Raw genomic sequence first — 22,438 nt, forward strand, 5'->3', positions numbered from 1 at the left:
GGCTCTATATATACTAGCCCACTGCAGACACATGCAGAAATCAACATGGAATCGAAAAGTATTAAATCTGTGACAAAAATAATACCCGCTTTGTCTAAACGATACCGTTTGACCAGCTGCTCGTCATCAAACAAATCCAGAACATCGTTCCGCTCCCTGAATGTTCGCGCACGTCTCTCTCGCCTCAGTGCCATCCCCTGCTGGCAACTCCTAACCACTTAAGACACCTCTAAAGGTCTCTTAAATATCGTGGAGAGTAGGAGTGATTCTTAGACTTAAGAACGTTGATAAAAAGCTTTTATTCTGAAGTTTGAGAGTAGGACTAAATTTCGCAAATTCTCAGGACTTCAGTGTAAAATGGCACTCTAAGAAGCTTGATAAGTACGGCCCCTGATCACTAACCGTATCATAGAGAGCTTATTCGGTGAAAATAAATGATTCATGCAATATTATTTTGTGAGTTCATTTTGACAGCCCTAGTTAAAACATAAACAAGCTAATAATAATACACTTGCTATATAGTTTTTGAAATAATGTCACTTGAATATTTGCGTGAATTCACATTTAATATTTCACATGCATCCACAAAGGTAAAGCAATTAAACACTGACATGTTATTGATGTATGCTGGCATCTTAATATCCCTCTTTACAGCTTCATTTATTCTTACTTAGGCACATTATTGAAGAAATGTCAAGACAATGAGAGGTACTTTAGCTACGTGATGAACATTTTCATTCTTTCTCCAAGTAAACAACATTTGTATGAAATGCTTTGGTCCCTGATTGAGGAGGAAAACTACCTTTTCCTTTTGATACTCCCTTTGCAAAATTCCCTTGTGCTCCTCAGCCGTGTGTAGTGTGAGTAAATTAAAAAAGGCAGCAAGGTTTGGTTTGTCACTCTAAAAAAAAAAAAAAAAAGAGTCTAAAATCACAGAAGGGTCAGTCGGGAGCAGCACACATGAAGTCACCTGTGAAAGACAAAAGGTTATTACTTTTTCATCTCGCACTCACGCAACGGGGAGCCTCACCTCCAGGACACTTAGACCATCTCGTACTGGTTGTTTGTGATGTATCGGGACAGGCAGCAGGCCAGGAATATTCCAATGAGCTGAGCGGAGGAACACACTTTGATAAATACAGACACGCCATAAATTCACCTTTTGCGTGCAAACAGTAAGAATGGTGGAATTCTGCTTTAATAAGCAAAGGTTGTGTCAGAGTACAATGGCAGGCAGCTGATATGGATTCAATTTCAAGTTGATTGTAATGACTATAACCCCTAATCCATGCAAATATAATAACTATAACCCCTAATCCATGCAAATATAATAATAACTATAACCCCTAATCCATGCAAATATAATAACTATAACCCCTAATCCATGCAAATATAATAATAACTATAACCCCTAATCCATGCAAATATAATAACTATAACCCCTAATCCATGCAAATATAATAACTATAACCCCTAATCCATGCAAATATAATAACTAACCCCTAAGCCATGCAAATATAATAACTATAACCCCTAATCCATGCAAATATAATAACTATAACCCCTAATCCATGCAAATATAATAATAACTATAACCCCTAATCCATGCAAATATAATAATAACTATAACTCCTAATCCATGCAAATATAATAATAACTATAACCCCTAATCCATGCAAATATAATAATAACTATAACCCCTAATCCATGCAAATATAATAACTATAACCCCTAATCCATGCAAATATAATAACTATAAACCCTAATCCATGCAAATATAATAACTATAACCCCTAATCCATGCAAATATAATAACTATAACCCCTAATCCATGCAAATATAATAACTATAACCCCTAATCCATGCAAATATAATAACTATAACCCCTAATCCATGCAAATATAATAACTATAACCCCTAATTCAGGGGTCGGCAACCCAAAATGTTGAAAGAGCCACATTGGACCAAAAATACAAAAACAAATCTGTCTGGAGCCGCAACAAATTAGAAGCCATATTACAAACAGATAGTGTGTCATGATATATACATTGAATTAAGATGACTTAAAGGAAACTAAATGAGCTCAAATATAGCTACAAATGAGGTATAATGATGCAATATGTACATATAGCTAGCCTAAATAGCATGTTAGCATCGATTAGCTTGCAGTCATGCAGTGACCAAATATGTCTGATTAGCACTCCACACAAGTCAATAACATCAACAAAACTCACCTTTGTGTATTCACGCACAACGTTAAAAGTTTGGCGGACAAAATGAGACAGAAAAAGAAGTGGCATAAAACACGTCCTAGAAAGTCGGAGAAAGTTATACATTGTAAACAAACTAAGGTGAGTTCAAGGACCGCCAAAATTAGTAGGACAAAACGGCGCTCGCCAAATACTCGAATCAGTGAAGCAAGTTTAATACAAACAGTGTGCTTTATAACAATTAGGGAGGTTTGTGTCATGTTTGTCCTCCTACAGTAACCATATTAAAACAAAAAATATATATTTTTTCCCCTCATCTTTTTCCATTTTTCATACATTTTTGAAAAAGCTTCAGAGAGCCACTAGGGCGGCGCTAAAGAGCCGCATGCGGCTCTAGAGCCGCGGGTTGCCGACCCCTGCCCTAATCCATGCAAATATAATAATAACTATAACCCCTAATCCATGCAAATATAATAATAACTACAACCCCTAATCCATGCAAATATAATAATAACTATAACCCCTAATCCATGCAAATATAATAACTATAACCCCTAATCCATGCAAATATAATAATAACTATAACCCCCAATCCATGCAAATATAATAACTATAACCCCCAATCCATGCAAATATAATAATAACTATAACCCCTAATCCATGCAAATATAATAATAACTATAACCCCTAATCCATGCAAATATAATAATAACTATAACCCCTAATCCATGCAAATATAATAACTATAACCCCTAATCCATGCAAATATAATAACTATAACCCCTAATCCATGCAAATATAATAATAACTATAACCCCTAATCCATGCAAATATAATAACTATAACCTCTAATCCATGCAAATATAATAACTATAACCCCATAATCCATGCAAATATAATAACTATAACCCCTAATCCATGCAAATATAATAATAACTATAACTAGAGATGTCCGATAATATCGGCCTACCGATATTATCGGCCGATATATGCGTTAAAATGTAATATCGGAAGTTATCGGTATCGTTTTTTTTATTATCGGTATCGTTTTTTAAAAAAAAAATTAAATCAACATAAAAAACATAAGATACACTTACAATTAGTGCACCAAGCCAAAAAACCTCCCTCCCCCATTTACACTCATTCACACAAAAGGGTTGTTTCTTTCTGTTATTAATATTCTGCTTCCTACATTATATATCAATATATATCAATACAGTCTGCAAGGGATACAGTCCGTAAGCACACATGATTGTGCGTGCTGCTGCTCCACTAATAGTACTAACCTTTAACAGTTAATTTTACACATTTTCATTCATTACTAGTTTCTATGTAACTGTTTTTATATTGTTGTACTTTCTTTTTTATTCAAGAAAATGTTTTTAATTTATTGATCTTATTTTACTAATTTGTTTAAAAAGTACCTTATCTTCACCATACCTGGTTGTCCAAATTAGGCATAATAATGTGTTAATTCCACGACTGCATATATCGGTTGATATCGGTATCGGTTGATATCGGTATCGGTAATTAAAGAGTTGGACAATATCGGAATATCGGCAAAAAGCCATTATCGGACATCCCTAACTATAATCCCTAATCCATGCAAATATAATATTAACTATAACCCATAATCCATGCAAAGTATGGAGCTTCATTTAGGTCTTTATTACCAAGGCTGATTTTTTTTGACATCAAATGATGCTGACGATTACATTGAATGAAAATTGTGATCCCAATGTTTGTTGAAGGATACTTCTTTATCCCACAATGGGGAAATTATCTTGTTTTACATGCAGGAGTAAAATGTAATGACAACAAAAAATGGTCATAACTACTACATATTGCGCACTAATATGTAAAGATAAAATATGAAATAAAACAAAAAAGACAGTGTTTTTAAATTTTGTGTCTAAAAATTCAGTGCAGAAATATTCTTGCTTCAAAACTCAAGACTCACTTCTGGTTGACCCGAGTCAGGTCAGCATCACAATCACAAGAGTTGTTATTGCCATTGTTTGAGAACGGGCTCACAAACTAGGAATTTTACTTGGCGCAATGGTGCAACATAAAACACATAACAGAATAGATACTTGGCGCAATGGTGCAACATAAAACACACATAACAGAATAGATACTTGGCGCAATGGTGCAACATAAAACACATATAACAGAATAGATACTTGGCGCAATGGTGCAACATAAAACACATATAACAGAATAGATACTTGGCGCATTGGTGCAACATAAAACACATATAACAGAATAGATACATGGCGCATTGGTGCAACATAAAACACATATAACAGAATAGATACTTGGCGCAATGGTGCAACATAAAACACATATAACAGAATAGATACTTGGCGCAATGGTGCAACATAAAACACATATAACAGAATAGATACTTGGCGCATTGGTGCAACATAAAACACATATAACAGAATAGATACTTGGTGCAATGGTGCAACATAAAACACATATAACAGAATAGATACTTGGCGCAATGGTGCAACATAAAACACATAACAGAATAGATACTTGGCGCAATGGTGCAACATAAAACACATATAACAGAATAGATACTTGGCGCATTGGTGCAACATAAAACACATATAACAGAATAGATACTAGGTGCAATGGTGCAACATAAAACACATAACAGAATAGATACTTGGCGCAATGGTGCAACATAAAACACATAACAGAATAGATACTAGGTGCAGTGGTGCAACATAAAACACATAACACAGAATAGATACTTGGCGCAATGGTGCAACATAAAACACAACAGAATAGATACTTGGCGCAATGGTGCAACATAAAACACATATAACAGAATAGATACTTGGCGCATTGGTGCAACATAAAACACATAACACAGAATAGATACTAGGTGCAATGGTGCAACATAAAACACATAACAGAATAGATACTTGGCGCAATGGTGCAACATAAAAGACATAACACAGAATAGATACTTGGCGCAATGGTGCAACATAAAACACAACAGAATAGATACTTGGCGCAATGGTGCAACATAAAACACAACAGAATAGATACTTGGCGCAAAGGTGCAACATAAAACGCATAACAGAATAGATACTTGGCGCAATGGTGCAACATAAAACACATAACACAGAATAGATACTAGGTGCAATGGTGCAACATAAAACACATAACACAGAATAGATACTTGGCGCAATGGTGCAACATAAAACACATAACACAGAATAGATACTTGGCGCAATGGTGTAACAAAACACATAACACAGAATAGATACTTGGCGCAATGGTGCAACATAAAACACATATAACAGAATAGATACTTGGCGCAATGGTGCAACATAAAACACATAACACAGAATAGATACTTGGCGCAATGGTGCAACGTAAAACACAACACAGAATAGATACTTGGCGCAATGGTGCAACATAAAACACATATAACAGAATAGATACTAGGTGCAATGGTGCAACATAAAACACATAACACAGAATAGATACTTGGCGCAATGGTGCAACATAAAACACATATAACACAGAATAGATACTTGGCGCAATGGTGCAACATAAAACACATAACACAGAATAGATACTTGGTGCAATGGTGCAACATAAAACACATATAACACAGAATAGATACTAGGTGCAATGGTGCAACATAAAACACATATAACAGAATAGATACTTGGCGCAATGGTGCAACATAAAACACATATAACACAGAATAGATACTTGGCGCAATGGTGCAACATAAAACACATATAACACAGAATAGATACTAGGTGCAATGGTGCAACATAAAACACATATAACAGAATAGATACTTGGCGCAATGGTGCAACATAAAACACATATAACACAGAATAGATACTTGGCGCAATGGTGCAACATAAAACACATAACACAGAATAGATACTTGGCGCAATGGTGCAACATAAAACACAAATAACACAGAATAGATACTTGGCGCAATGGTGCAACATAAAACACATATAACACAGAATAGATACTAGGTGCAATGGTGCAACATAAAACACAGAATAGATACTTGGCGCAATGGTGCAACATAAAACACATATGACACAGAATAGATACTAGGTGCAATGGTGCAACATAAAACACATAACAGAATAGATACTTGGCGCAATGGTGCAACATAAAACACATAACACAGAATAGATACTTGGCGCAATGGTGCAACATAGAACACATATAACACAGAATAGATACTTGGCGCAATGGTGCAACATAAAACACATAACAGAATAGATACTTGGCGCAATGGTGCAACATAAAACACACATAACACAGAATAGATACTTGGCGCAATGGTGCAACATAAAACACATATAACACAGAATAGATACTTGGCGCAATGGTGCAACATAAAACACATATAACAGAATAGATACTTGGCGCAATGGTGCAACATAAAACACAACACAGAATAGATACTTGGCGCAATGGTGCAACATAAAACACATAACACAGAATAGATACTTGGCGCAATGGTGCAACATAAAACACATAACACAGAATAGATACTTGGCGCAATGGTGCAAAATAAAACACATAACACAGAATAGATACTAGGTGCAATGGTGCAACATAAAACACATATAACACAGAATAGATACTTGGTGCAATGGTGCAACATAAAACACATAACAGAATAGATACTTGGCGCAATGGTGCAACATAAAACACATAACACAGAATAGATACTTGGTGCAATGGTGCAACATAAAACACATAACTCAGAATAGATACTTGGTGCAATGGTGCAACATAAAACACATATAACACAGAATAGATACTTGGCGCAATGGTGCAACATAAAACACATAACAGAATAGATACTTGGCGCAATGGTGCAACATAAAACATAACAGAATAGATACTTGGCGCAATGGTGCAACGTAAAACACATAACAGAATAGATACTAGGTGCAATGGTGCAACATAAAACACATATAACAGAATAGATACTTGGCGCAATGGTGCAACATAAAACACATAACAGAATAGATACTAGGTGCAATGGTGCAACATAAAACACATATAACAGAATAGATACTTGGCGCAATGGTGCAACATAAAACACATATAACACAGAATAGATACTAGGTGCAATGGTGCAACATAAAACACATATAACAGAATAGATACTAGGTGCAATGGTGCAACATAAAACACATAACAGAATAGATACTTGGCGCAATGGTGCAACATAAAACACATAACACAGAATAGATACTTGGCGCAATGGTGCAACATAAAACACATATAACACAGAATAGATACTTGGCGCAATGGTGCAACATAAAACACATATAACACAGAATAGAATAACATGAGCTGTAACTGAGCTACCAGATCTTGTTATTGTTCATGTGTCTGATGTCCGAGGGGTTACTGCAAACCTGACACCTCATTGGCTGCTTCTGAGACAGGATCCATTCCATCCATCCATCCATTTTCTACCGCTTGTCCCTTTCGGGGTCGCGGGGGGGTGCTGGAGCCTATCTCAGCTGCATTCCTTCACTCTTAATTTACCGCAAGTGAGTCTTGACTTTTGAAGCAACAAATTCCTGCACTGAATTTTTTTTACACTGAATTTCAAAACAGTTTATTTCCACAAACCGAATTTGTTGGTGAACACACAACTTTAGCTGAAAACATGTAAAAAGACATGAAAAGACACAAACAATGGTGCTATATGAATTTAGTGTGGAAAAAAGAAGTGCCTTGGTAATTAATAAAGAGATAAATGATCGAGTACCTGGAAGAATGCGATGCCAAAGGAGATGCCAGCAATGATCCCCAGGTTGGACTCCATCACATTAGTGACTAGCGTGAAGCAGCCCTGCAGGACATGGAAGTTCTTTCTTAGATTACGGACTCCACTGTGGAATGTCATCAAATATTTGTGGAAGCAAGACTTGTCTCCACTTGAGGATATTCTTGGTTTCTTCATGGATTAGCACCTCAATAGTTGTCTACATGGTCTTCAGATGAAATCCTCCTTGTCAGAAGGGAGGGTGCTTTCTCTTTGGAAGCAGCCGCTCTCTAATGACTTGAAAATCATCCTCTAATTATTCAATGACTATTTTCTCAAGTCAATTATGTATTAAGAAAAAGATTTATGATACTAATTGGTAAAGAAGCATCTTTAGATGATAAGTAGCCTGCTGGAGAGGTAAAATAACAAACGTATGCATGATTCTACAAGCTTATTTTGTTTGGTTTATTTATTATTATTTTTGTAAAAAAAAAAAAAGGTTTGCATTAGTTTAACTAAATTATAATTAAAAAAAAAAAATCAAGTCAAGGTATATTTTTCCTCCTAAAAAAGAAATGAATCAATGTGTATTTTAACTACACGTTGTCAAACTAACTGTTTTTATGTGGTGCTTTGTAAATAAAGTGCAAGCAGCTGACGGCCTAAAGGCCTACTGAAAGCCACTACTAGCGACCACGCAGTCTGATAGTTTATATATCAATGATGAAATCTTAACATTGCAACACATGCCAATACGGCCGGGTTAACTTATAAAGTGACATTTTAAAATTCCTGGGAAATATCCGGCTGAAACATCGCGGTATGATGACGTATGCGCGTGACGAAGTTCGAGTAACGGAAGTTATGGTACCCCGTAGAATCCTATACAAAAAGCTCTGTTTTCATTTCATAATTCCACAGTATTCTGGACATCTTTTGCAATTTTTTTAATGAACAATGAAGGCTGCAAAGAAGACAGTTGTAGGTGGGATCAGTGTATTAGCAGCGGACTACAGCAACACAACCAGGAGGACTTTGTTGGAGCGCTAGCCGCCGACTTCACCTTGACTTCCTATGTCTCCGGGCCGCCAAACGCATCGGGTGAAGTCCTTCGTCCTTCTGCCGATCGCTGGAACGCAGGTGAGCACGGGTGTTGATGAGCAAATGATGGCTGGCTGGCGTAGGTGGAGAGCTAATGTTTTTAGCATAGCTCTGTGCAGTCCGGTTGCTAAGTTAGCTTCAATGGCGTCGTTAACCTTCGCCAGCCTGGAAAGCATTAACCGTGTATTTACATGTCCACGGTTTAATAGTATTGTTGATTTTCTATCTATCCTTCCAGTCAGGGGTTTATTTCTTTTGTTTCTATATGCAGTTAAAGCAAGATGCTATCACGTTAGCTCGTAGCTAAAGCATTTCCTCGATGTATTGTCGTGGAGATAAAAGGCACTGAATGTCCATTTCGCGTTCTCGACTCTCATTTTCAAGAGGATATAGTATCCCAGGTGGTTTAAAATACAAATCTGTGATCCACAATAGAAAAAGGAGAGTGTGGAATCCAATGAGCCAGCTTGTACCTAAGTTACGATCAGAGCGAAAAAAGATACGTCCATCGCTGCCTCTCAAGTCATTCACTGTAACGTTCCTCATCTACGAATCTTTCATCCTCGCTCAAATTAATGGGGTAATCATCACTTTCTCGGTGCGAATCTCTCTCGCTCCATTGTAAACAACGGGGAATTGTGAGGAATACTAGCTCCTGTGACGTCACGCTACTTCCGCTACAGGCAAGGCTTTTTTTTATCAGCGAGCAAAAGTTGCGAACTTTATCGTCGATTTTCTCTACTAAATCCTTTCAGCAAAAATATGGCAATATCGCGAAATGATCAAGTATGACACATAGAATGGATCTGCTATTCCCGTTTAAATAAAAAAAAATCATTTCAGTAGGCCTCTAAGTCTTCATTCAGGCTCAACCACTGCACCTGTACATTGTGCTGCCTAAACGGGCTGCGGTACACATGACGCGTTTGCAGTAATGCTAAACAAAGTGGTGCACATTTGAAACTAGGACATGTTTATCATCTCTGAAGTTGCATGAAAGAAATGTGTGCTTAACTCACGGTGGAGTACACTTCACTCTGGGCCTTCTCCAAGTCTTTCAGGGTTTCCGGGGGGCAGTTGCTGTTGACTTTGCAGCAGCTGGCGGGGATTCCGTTGTCTTTAAAGTAGTCTGTGTCGTCCCAGTCCGTGTAGTTATTCACCCCGCAGCAATGTAACTGAAGAAGACAATGATCTGCTACAATCATCCATGCACAAATACACAACCACTTGACTTTTTCTAATCTACTTAGCTTGAAGAAGGTTTCAGTATTTACACTTTTCCTCATTTTATGGCACACATGTCTGCACAAATGGACTCACACACACTGAGCTTTTAAAAAAAATGGTACTTTAACGGTAATTACGACACTTCAAATGAAATAGGATGGCACACTTATTGTACACTGTTGATATAATGTTTGGACTCTTTGGTACAAAGAGCTTCAAAGTGCCTTGTTGGTACACTTCATGTCAGCTGGGACAACCGCTATGAAAGACTTCTTTTAGCATAACACTTACTAGAGAGACGATACAACTAGATCAATATACATCCACATAGACATCAATATAAAATGTTTTTGATAAAATATTCCACATATTTTTTGGTCTGAGGACACCAGAAATTATGAAGCAAGATTTGTTTCATGAAGTCACTCGCACTTTGGGAACCCAGCACACGGGACACAGGAAGTCAGTGGGAGGGACAAGCTAACAGCCAATCAGTTAACAGCATTCACTGAACAATCAGAGGGACAAACTAACAGCCAATCAGTTAACAGTATTCACTGAACAATCGGAGGGACAAGCTAACAGCCAATCAGTTAACAGCATTCACTGAACAATCAGAGGGACAAGCTAACAGGTGTAGCAACACTTCCCAAACTACACGGTGTGGTGTTCAATAGCCTATACACTACTGCCATCTAGTGTCTGAAATCTGCATGATCTTATTACCTCATCCAACACACCTTCTCCACTAATAAATACTCTATTCATAAGTAAGTCCTAAAATAATGATCCATATTGATCAATACAAAAATGTTGATATAGTTTGCAGCCCTAAAAAACCTCAGTATTATTTTGGAAGTGACACGTATAACCTGGCAGCTCATACAGGTGTCCAAAAGTTTGATTTGAAACACTTACAGTCCTCTGAATGATGTCCAGGAGTATAAACACTTACAGTCCTCTGAATGATGTCCTGGAGTATAAACACTTACAGTCCTCTGAATGATGTCCTGGAGTATAAACACTTACAGTCCTCTGAATGATGTCCTGGAGTATAAACACTTACAGTCCTCTGAATGATGTCCTGGAGTATAAACACTTACAGTCCTCTGAATGATGTCCTAGAGTATAAACACTTACAGTCCTCTGAATGATGTCCTGGAGTATAAACACTTACAGTCCTCTGAATGATGTCCAGGAGTATAAACACTTACAGTCCTCTGAATGATGTCCTAGAGTATAAACACTTACAGTCCTCTGAATGATGTCCTAGAGTATAAACACTTACAGTCCTCTGAATGATGTCCAGGAGTATAAACACTTACAGTCCTCTGAATGATGTCCAGGAGTATAAACACTTACAGTCCTCTGAATGATGTCCTGGAGTATAAACACTTACAGTCCTCTGAATGATGTCCAGGAGTATAAACACTTACAGTCCTCTGAATGATGTCCAGGAGTATAAACACTTACAGTCCTCTGAATGATGTCCAGGAGTATAAACACTTACAGTCCTCTGAATGATGTCCAGGAGTATAAACACTTACAGTCCTCTGAATGATGTCCAGGAGTATAAACACTTACAGTCCTCTGAATGATGTCCTGGAGTATAAACACTTACAGTCCTCTGAATGATGTCCTGGAGTATAAACACTTACAGTCCTCTGAATGATGTCCAGGAGTATAAACACTTACAGTCCTCTGAATGATGTCCAGGAGTATAAACACTTACAGTCCTCTGAATGATGTCCTGGAGTATAAACACTTACAGTCCTCTGAATGATGTCCTGGAGTATAAACACTTACAGTCCTCTGAATGATGTCCTGGAGTATAAACACTTACAGTCCTCTGAATGATGTCCAGGAGTATAAACACTTACAGTCCTCTGAATGATGTCCTGGAGTATAAACACTTACAGTCCTCTGAATGATGTCCTGGAGTATAAACACTTAGTCCTCTGAATGATGTCCTGGAGTATAAACACTTACAGTCCTCTGAATGATGTCCTAGAGTATAAACACTTACAGTCCTCTGAATGATGTCCTGGAGTATAAACACTTACAGTCCTCTGAATGATGTCCAGGAGTATAAACACTTACAGTCCTCTGAATGATGTCCAGGAGTATAAACACTTACAGTCCTCTGAATGATGTCCAGGAGTATAAACACTTACAGTCCTCTGAATGATGTCCTGGAGTATAAACACTTACAGTCCTCTGAATGATGTCCTGGAGTATAAACACTTACAGTCCTCTGAATGATGTCCAGGAGTATAAACACTTACAGTCCTCTGAATGATGTCCTGGAGTACAAACACTTACAGTCCTCTGAATGATGTCCAGGAGTATAAACACTTACAGTCCTCTGAATGATGTCCTGGAGTATAAACACTTACAGTCCTCTGAATGATGTCCTGGAGTACAAACACTTACAGTCCTCTGAATGATGTCCAGGAGTATAAACACTTACAGTCCTCTGAATGATGTCCAGGAGTATAAACACTTACAGTCCTCTGAATGATGTCCAGGAGTATAAACACTTACAGTCCTCTGAATGATGTCCAGGAGTATAAACACTTACAGTCCTCTGAATGATGTCCTGGAGTATAAACACTTACAGTCCTCTGAATGATGTCCTGGAGTATAAACACTTACAGTCCTCTGAATGATGTCCAGGAGTATAAACACTTACAGTCCTCTGAATGATGTCCTGGAGTATAAACACTTACAGTCCTCTGAATGATGTCCAGGAGTATAAACACTTACAGTCCTCTGAATGATGTCCAGGAGTATAAACACTTACAGTCCTCTGAATGATGTCCAGGAGTATAAACACTTACAGTCCTCTGAATGATGTCCTAGAGCAGGAGTCACCAACCTTTTTGAAACCAAGAGCTACTTCTTGGGTAGTGATTAATGCGAAGGGCTACCAGTTTGATACACACTTAAATAAATTGCCAGAAATAGCCAATTTGCTCAATTTACCTTTAACTCTATGTTATTATTAATAATTAATGATATTTACACTTAATTGAACGGTTTAAAAGAGGAGAAAACACAAAAAAAATGACAATTAAATTTTGAAACATAGTTTATCTTCAATTTCGACTCTTTAAAATTCTAAATTCTACCGAAAAAAAGAAGAGAAAAACTTAAAAAAAGAATTTATGGAACATCATTAGTCATTTTTCCTGATTAAGAATAATTTTAGAATTTTGATGACATGTTTTAAATAGGTTAAAATCCAATCTACACTTTGTTAGAATATATAACAAATTGGACCAAGCTATATTTCTAACAAAGACAAATCATTATTTCTTCTAGATTTTCCAGAACAAAAACTTTAAAATAAATTCAAAAGACTTTGAAATACAATTGAAATGTGATTCTACAGATTTTCTAGATTTGCCAGAGTATTTTTTTTAAAATTTTAATCATAATAAGTTTGAAGAAATATTTCACAAATATTCTTCGTCGAAAAAACAGAAGCTAAAATGAAGAATTAAATTAAAATTTATTTATTATTCTTTACAATAAAAATAAAAAATTTTACTTGAACATTGATTTAAATTGTCAGGAAAGAAGAGGAAGGAATTTAAAAGGTAATAAGGTATATGTGTTTAAAAATCCTAAAATCATTTTTAAGGTGGTATTTTTTTCTCTAAAATTGTCTTTCTGAAAGTTATAAGAAGCAAAGTAAAAAAATGAATGAATTGATTTAAACAACTGAAGACCAAGTCTTTAAAATATTTTCTTGGATTTTCAAATTCTATTTGAGTTTTGTCTCTCTTAGAATTAAAAATGTCGGGCAAAGCGAGACCAGCTTGCTAGTAAATAAATAAAATTTAAAAAATAGAGGCAGCTCACTGGTAATTGCTGCTATTTGAGCTATTTTTAGAACAGGCCAGCGGGCTACTCATCTGGTCCTTACGGGCTACCTGGTGCCCGCGGGCACCGCGTTGGTGACCCCTGTCCTGGAGTATAAACACTTACAGTCCTCTGAATGATGTCCTAGAGTATAAACACTTACAGTCCTCTGAATGATGTCCAGGAGTATAAACACTTACAGTCCTCTGAATGATGTCCTAGAGTATAAACACTTACAGTCCTCTGAATGATGTCCACTGCAGTTCTGCTGCTTTCAGTGTTGTTGTAGGACTTCACTGCATTTTTGTAGGCGCTGCCTAGTTTAGCCTTTATCTGCACAAAAACAAATGACAACCGCAGCGATGAGGAGGCTGCCTGGCTTCATCTTGAAAAGACAGGTGTGATGTTTGGCCATCAACAACTCACTTCGTGCCTGAAGAGGAAGCCTGAAATGCCGGCCACCAGCTCAGCCAAGAAGACCACAGTCAAGAACATGGCATACTGTTGGGTGCAGGGGGCGGGGTTAATACACACTTGACAAGCAAAGTAGTGGCTGGATTGTGGCTGACCAGTTTGAGCATCCAGGGGCTGCCCCGGCATGTGGCCAAGCAGCCAAACAGCCCGAAAATGATGATGGCGGCGCCGGTGCCGATGAGGACGTACGGCGCATTAGTGGTCTCGTCGGAAGCCAGCACCATGTACGCCTCCAAGTTGACTTTGCCCCACACGCCCACCGCCAGCAGGATCATGCCTGTGAACTGAGTAAAGAAGTTCGTTTTTTCCCCATCGTGACCTGACAAGAGATGAGACCTGCAGCTAGTCACGCGCAGGATTCTCACAGGAATCATACAAATACAACCTAACCTACTGTATATGTTGAACAATTCTATGCTTCAACAAACCATTGTCATCAACTAACCCTATGAAGGTTGTTTCCCCACAAATGGACCCAGATGCCATAAAAAGTTGCAGAGTACACAGTACAAAGATAAAAACATGGCCAACAACAACTCCTTGTAAGCGCCATTCAAAGATGTTATTATCAAGCTCTCCTGTATTGTATTGTATCGACACAATTATATTGTCAAGGTGCTACAAATACTAAAGCCATCGAGCGTGTGTTCTATGTTGTCACACTCATTTCTCAAACATATTTTGTGCCGTTTTGTGGCAAAATGGACGGAATTTTGCTGAATCCGTGCATTTAATTTGCTCTTATGTGTGAGAAAAGGGGGAAGGAAGCGCAATTGCACTATGAAGCCTGAACTTTTTATCTCAGGAGTCACCAACCTTTTTGAAAGCAAGAGCTACTTCTTGGGTACTGATTAATGCGAAGGGCTACCAGTTTGATACACACTTAAATAAATGGCCAGAAATAGCCAATTTGCTCAATTTACCTTTAACTCTGTTATTATTAATAATTAATTATATTTACACTTAATTGAACGGTTTAAAAGAGGAGAAAACACGAAAAAAATGACAATTACATTTTGAAACATAGTTTATCTTCAATTTCGACTCTTTAAAATTCAAAATTCAGCCGAAAAAAAGAAGAGAAAAACTAGCCAATTCGAATCTTTTTGAAAAAATTAAAAAAATAATTTATGGAACATCATTAGTAATTTTTCCTGATTAAGATTTGTCGTAGAATTTCTGACCTTTTGACCTATATTTCTTGTCTTTTAAGAATGTCCGCTCATTTTCAATTCTCTTGTATTTTGTGCCATTGAATGGACCAGTTGTGGGACAAAAGTGAATATTAAGTCGTGCCAACCTGTCTACAGAATGTGTTGACTGTCTAAAGGATTCGAGTTGTTATGGAACAGATAGGGAAAACAACAAGACATTGACGCATTTAGATAACAAACAATGACGCACAAGAGACACATAAAAAATGGCAGAAGACCGGAACTCGAGAGTGATTTTGGCTTGTGTGTGTCTTGTTTGCTCCGGAGTAACATGTGGTCTGTCTGCACGGCCAACTTAATTCAACCTGCACTTCTGATAATGGGTAAATAAATTTGTTGTACTAAACTACTTTTGTTGCCTGTTTAAGCTTCGGACAATCCACTACAGATTAATTTTAGAATTTTGATGACATGTTTTAAATAGGTTAAAATCCAATCCACAATTTTTTTTTTAGAATATATAACAAATTGGACCAAGCTATATTTCTAACAAAGACAAATCATTATTTCTTCTAGATTTTTCAGAACAAAAATTTTAAAAGAAATTCAAAAGACTTTGAAATAAGATTTAAATTTGAGTCTACAGATTTTCTAGATTTGCCAGAATAATTTTTTTGAATTTTAATCATAATAACTTTGAAGAAATATTTCACAAATATTCTTCGTATTTTTTCCCTAAAATTGTCTTTCTGAAAGTTATAAGAAGCAAAGTAAAAAAAATTAATGAATTTATTTAAACAAGTTAAGACCAAGTCTTTAAAATATTTTCTTGGATTTTCAAATTCTATTTGAGTTTTGTCTCTCTTAGAATTAAAAAAGTCGGGCAAAGCGAGACCAGCTTGCTAGTAAATAAATACAATTTAAAAAATAGAGGCAGCTCACTGGTAAGTGCTGCTATTTGAGCTATTTTTAGACCAGGCCGGCGGGCTACTCATCTGGTCCTTACGGGCTACCTGGTGCCCGCGGGCACCGCGTTGGTGACCCCTGGTTTATCTTATCTTGTTTAGTGCTTTGATTAGGCTGTCAAAAGTTAACTCATGTGATTAATGACAAAAGAATATTGCATTATACTTAAGATTATTCATGCAATTTATTGGAACCGTACAAGCTCTTTAACCTTAAGCGCTATATGGTCAGTGACCAGGGGCCGTATTTATCAAGCTTCTCAGAATGACTCCTAAGAAGTCTGCTAAGAGTTGACTTAAGAGTAAATAAATTCTTCGCTGAAAGCTGCACTTAAAAGTTAGTTATCAAGCGTCTTACTCACACTTTCAGCCAAGTGTAGGACTGAATCTTAAGTGTCACACTCAGAGCTGAATTACGACATTACTATGTGCCGTAAACGCAATTTTAGGTGACGTCATTTCTGTGTCCATAGAAATGACCAATCACGGAAGGGAATCCGTTGTCTAAGAATAAAGAAATATCTTGGAAATATTTAAGTGGACAATGGGAGTGTATATTTTGACAATAAACTACAAAATAATACAAAACAAACTAGTCCCCGCCGGCACTCACGCTACCGCTCCCTCTCTTCTATCGCCCACACACTCACTGACGTCACTCACCTCACGGCCACACACATACGCTACTGTCATAACATTTTCTTTCCAATTCATTAATTAGGCAACTAATTTGAAACTGGTGTGGGTGGCTCTATATATACTAGCCCACTGCAGACACATGCAGAAATCAACAAGGAATCGAAAAGTATTAAATCTGTGACAAAAATAATATCCGCTCTGTCTAAACGATACCCTTTGATCAGCTGCTCGTCATCAAAAAAAACAAAACATTGTTCCGTTCCCTGAACGTTCGCGCACGTCTCTCTCGCCTCAGTGCCATCCCCTGCTGGCAACTCCTAACCACTTAAGACACCTCTGAAGGTCTCTTAAATATCGTGGAGAGTAGGAGTGATTCTTAGACTTAAGAACGTTGATAAAAAGCTTTTATTCTTAAGTTTGAGAGTAGGACTAAATTTCGCAAATTCTCAGGACTTAAGTGTAAAATGGCACTCTAAGAAGCTTGATAAGTACGGCCCCTGGACTGTATAAATAAAATAAATGACAAAACATAACAACTATGCTACTTTAAAATAATAATGTGGTTCAATAATAATTACTGCATATGATAAACTCAGTTCCATACCCAAATAAGAATAACAGACCAAATTAAATGTAACACAGACCACGTCATTTCCTGGCTGTAACCTTGCAAAAAAAATTTTCTTTTCAGGTTTCCTAATGTTTACATTTTCACACTTTGCACTATTTTGTTACATTTCTTACATACAGTATTACTTATTTTGCACCTTCATTTAAAGAGGTTATTTTTAAGTGATTTTACAATTGTGCTTACATCAGGGTTGTCAAAGTCATTTGAGCTCGGGGGCCGCACGGAGGAACATCTATTCCCAAGTGGGCCGTAATGGTAAAATCATGGCATGATAACTTCAACATAAAGACAACTCCAGGTTGTTTTCTTTGTTTTATTCTGGCCAAAAATAGAACAAGCACCTAATGAAAACATACAAATCACAAATAATCCTCTGGACAAAACACTTCCGAGTTTGTTGAAAGTTCTGAGGAAATTGGTGCAGCTTCAAAAACACAATGAGCTTAGACTTGGTCTCAGTGGATCTACAAAGCCAGGATTCAACTTTGAAGTCACAGACTCCTGGTACCCTAGCACCTCCAAAACCCTCAAATCTAAACTCCAAACATCCCAGAACAAGCTAGTCAGGTTACTTCTAGAACTCCACCCCAGATCCCACCTCACTCCTACCCACTTCTCCAAAGTGGGCTGGCTCAAGGTGGAGGACAGAGTTAAATAACTTGCACTGAGCCTAGTCTATAAAATCCACTACACCTCCCTGATACCGAAGTACATGTCAAACTACTTCCTTAACGTAAATGACCGCCATAACCACAACACCAGGGGGAGCTCCACTAACCACGTTAAACCCAGATTCCGAACTAACAAAGGTCTTAACTCATTCTCTTTCTATGCCACATCAATGTGGAATGCGCTCCCAACAGGTATAAAAGAAAGGGCATCTCTATCCTCCTTCAAAACCGCAATAAAAGTTCACCTCCAGGCAGCTACAACCCTAAACTAACACCCTCCCCGGATTGCTAATAATCAAATGTAAACAATCAAATGCAGATACTTTTTCTTATGCCTTCTGATCTCTCTCTCTCTCTCTCTCTCTCTCTCTCTCTCTCTCTCTCTCTCTCTCTCTCTCTCTCTATGTCCACTACTTACCCCCCACCCCCCCCACTGATTGTAAATAATGTAAATAATTCAATGTGATTATCTTGTGTGATGACTGTATTATGATGATAGTATATATGATAGTATATATCTGTATCATGAATCAATTTAAGTGGACCCCGACTTAAACAAGTTGAAAAACTTATTGGGGTGTTACCATTTAGTGGTCAATTGTACGGAATATGTACTTCACTGTGCAACCTACTAATAAAAGTCTCAATCAATCAATCAAAGACGTTCTGGGATTGAACAACAAACACAACAAGTAAACTCTTCTAGGTATCAAACACCTCCTTTGTCATGTCCACGTATCAATCCAGTGCTAGCTCAACAAACCGTAAGAAACGGAGGTAAAAACTATTCAAAGGGGTTAAGTTCACTTTTTTGCGTTTGACAGACATTTTGGGGCAACAAGGGTGGCGAATGACCATGTGTTGGAAGCAGAAGACATAACACGTCAGGTTTTAAGTTTCATGTAGGTCGAGGAGGATGAGCCACAGTCCCCCTTTACTGTGTACCTCTTGCTTGGCCCTGTTTGCTTGCCTAACAGAATTGCTATTGTGACACCCAGTGGACACATTTAGAACAGCAGTTTCTTTTGATTAAAAAAAAAAGCAGCTTATTTTTATACTTGGCAAACTCATCACGCGGGCCGGAGAAAACCTGTTCACGGGCCCGATCCGGCCGTACGTTTGACACCCATGCTTTACATTGATTGTGTTGACATTTCCTTTCCTTTCTGTTTTGATAGCTGAGGGGATTATAATCAGAGGAAGGTTACATTTGAAGTAAAAATGTTAACATTTCATCTGGTTTTCTGCCGGTCATAAAAAAATTAGTTATCGATATCGACCAATATAGAACAATTATATTGTGATACAGTTATAAGCGGGAACGCCCAGCCCTATGTAAAATGTTTAAAAACGTTCCTGGATGACATTCTGACAATAAAATTGCATAACATTAGAAATATTGGGGTCTTTTTTTTAGCCAATTTGAATCATGCAAGCTAGTAATCACCTGTGATTAATCATCCATCCATTTTCTACCGCTTGTCCCTTTTGGGGTTGCGGGGGGTCGCTGGAGCCTATCTCAGCTGCATTCGGGCGGAAGGCGGGGTACACCCTGGACAAGTCACCATCTCATCACAGGGCCAACACAGATAGACAGACAACATTCACACGCTAGGGACTAGAGATGCCGATATATGCGTTAAAATGTAATATCGGAAATTATCGGTATCGTTTTTTTTTATTATCGGTATCGTTTTTTTTATTAAATCAACATAAAAAACACAAGATACACTTACAATTAGTGCACCAACCCAAAAAACCTCCCTCCCCCATTCACACTCATTCACACAAAAGGGTTGTTTCTTTCTGTTATTAATATTCTGCTTCCTACATTATATATCAATATATATCAATACAGTCTGCAAGGGATACAGTCCGTAAGCACACATGATTGTGCGTGCTGCTGCTCCACTAATAGTACTAAGCTTTACCAGTTAATTTGACTCATTTTCATTCATTACTAGTTTCTATGTAACTGTTTTTATATTGTTGTACATTCTTTTTTATTCAAGAATTTTTTTTTTATTTATTTATCTTATTTTACTTTTTTTTTTTAAAAAGTACCTTATCTTCACCATACCTGGTTGTCCAAATTAGGCATAATAATGTGTTAATTCCACGACTGCATATATCGGTTGATATCGGTATCGGTAATTAAAGAGTTGGACAATATATAATAATATATTTATAAGCTTATTATGCCATTTTTAGTACCTTTTCCCTCTAAATCTTGCATGCCTTCACTTGTAAAGCTCCTGGAATTGTGACTTTTTCTTGGAGATGGTTAAAGTATCTTTAATAATCATACCTTGTGATTATCCATCTCTTTAACAGAAGGTAAACACATGTTTGTTTTTCTTCACTTGGTGACGTCATCACCTACTTTTTTTTAAAAGGAACCTTTCTGCCGGGGGCTAAAATCTTGAAGAGTCCCTAAAGTTTGTTGAAAAAAAATCTTATTCCTCCACAAGTCTACCTTTAATGCGCCAAATGTCTCCGTGTTGACTTTATGGTTTGTTAGGCCCATTGTTGTCGCTTGCTAGCTTGTTGACCCCCCAATCAGCGACATGGCCGCGGCTCACCCAGAAAATGAGGCTGTAGGAGATGAGGAACGTCTTCAGGCAGGTGATCACTGGCTTCGTCTGAAGCCGTCGAGAAGGTGGCGACATTGTTGGTCGGTTACTGTTCACGGTGAGAAGTAGAACAAAAGCTGAGTGAAAGAGGTGAAGAAAAAGTTCCGAACACAGAGCCAGGAAGTGACGTCACTGGCCCAGATTTTTCCGAGGGAATCGCCAATCAACATTAAGATAAAGTTCACCGCCATCTTTAAACGTGTTGTCGTCTGATATTGCTTTCAAAGTAAAGTATAATGCACACTTACATAACAATGGCTGATTTAGCTGTGTGAAAAAAATAATGTATTTTTACATCCAAATATATAAGTTTGACCATAAACTCAACGATTTAGCTGAACTCTCACGTAGTTTCCCATTAATGGAGAATTTGAGCGCTTTTATGTTGAAGTCACTCCAACTTCCTGTTAGGTGCCAGGTAACTGAACTATGAAACGTGATGCTACTTGTTTTTCCCCCTAAACCACGTCCGTTATTGTTCGATGATAAATATGTCTATAATACCGAAGAGTACTTTGAAAACGTACTATTATATGTAACCGAATTTTATGGGCTTTCCTCTTTGTGATGTTAAGTTCCTGTTATACGCTGTTATACAGTATATAGATATAGTACTTTATGCCGTGAGCTTTTATTTTGAAGGCGCCAAGAGCGAAAGTGATGACACGTTGTAGTGGAGCGGTTTTTTTAATTAAAAGAAAGTAAATAAAGTGGTCCTCGTGTAAAACTGGAGCCGTTTGCCCTTTGTTATTTTGTAGTTTCATACAGTATAGGCGACATTAAAAAAAAAACACTCCACTACAACGTGTCATCACTTCCGCTCTTAGCGCCTTCAAAATAAGAGCTCACGGCATATTCTGTATAACACTGTATAAATTAACATCACAAAGAGGAAATCCCATAAAAATAGGTTACATACATATTTTGCTTTAGCCTATCAGATGACCCCCAGACGACGCTCAACTTAAACAACATATCACTTATCTATGAATCCTTCAGTTAATCACTTTACTAAACTGGTTATTACGGTGGCCTGGAAGTGCAAAACACTTCAACATTTTACGAAACAAATTACGAT

General features: G+C 37.4%; 1 protein-coding gene across 1 annotated transcript; it reads right to left on the minus strand.

The window, feature by feature from the left end:
- Nucleotides 1-547: 547 nt before the first annotated feature.
- tspan7 (tetraspanin 7) lies at nucleotides 548-21,519 on the minus strand. Its single transcript, XM_062043362.1, has 8 exons — nucleotides 21,310-21,519; nucleotides 14,763-14,951; nucleotides 14,620-14,694; nucleotides 14,431-14,526; nucleotides 10,119-10,274; nucleotides 7,999-8,082; nucleotides 1,031-1,110; nucleotides 548-970 (listed from the first exon to the last, which is right to left on the minus strand). Exons 1-7 carry the CDS (start codon nucleotides 21,394-21,396, stop codon nucleotides 1,042-1,044), a joined length of 756 nt encoding a protein of 251 aa, XP_061899346.1. The 5' UTR covers nucleotides 21,397-21,519; the 3' UTR covers nucleotides 548-970; nucleotides 1,031-1,041.
- Nucleotides 21,520-22,438: the final 919 nt, after the last annotated feature.

Source organism: Entelurus aequoreus, linkage group LG04, assembly GCF_033978785.1.
Source record: "Entelurus aequoreus isolate RoL-2023_Sb linkage group LG04, RoL_Eaeq_v1.1, whole genome shotgun sequence".
In the NCBI taxonomy this organism is placed as follows: domain Eukaryota; kingdom Metazoa; phylum Chordata; class Actinopteri; order Syngnathiformes; family Syngnathidae; genus Entelurus; species Entelurus aequoreus.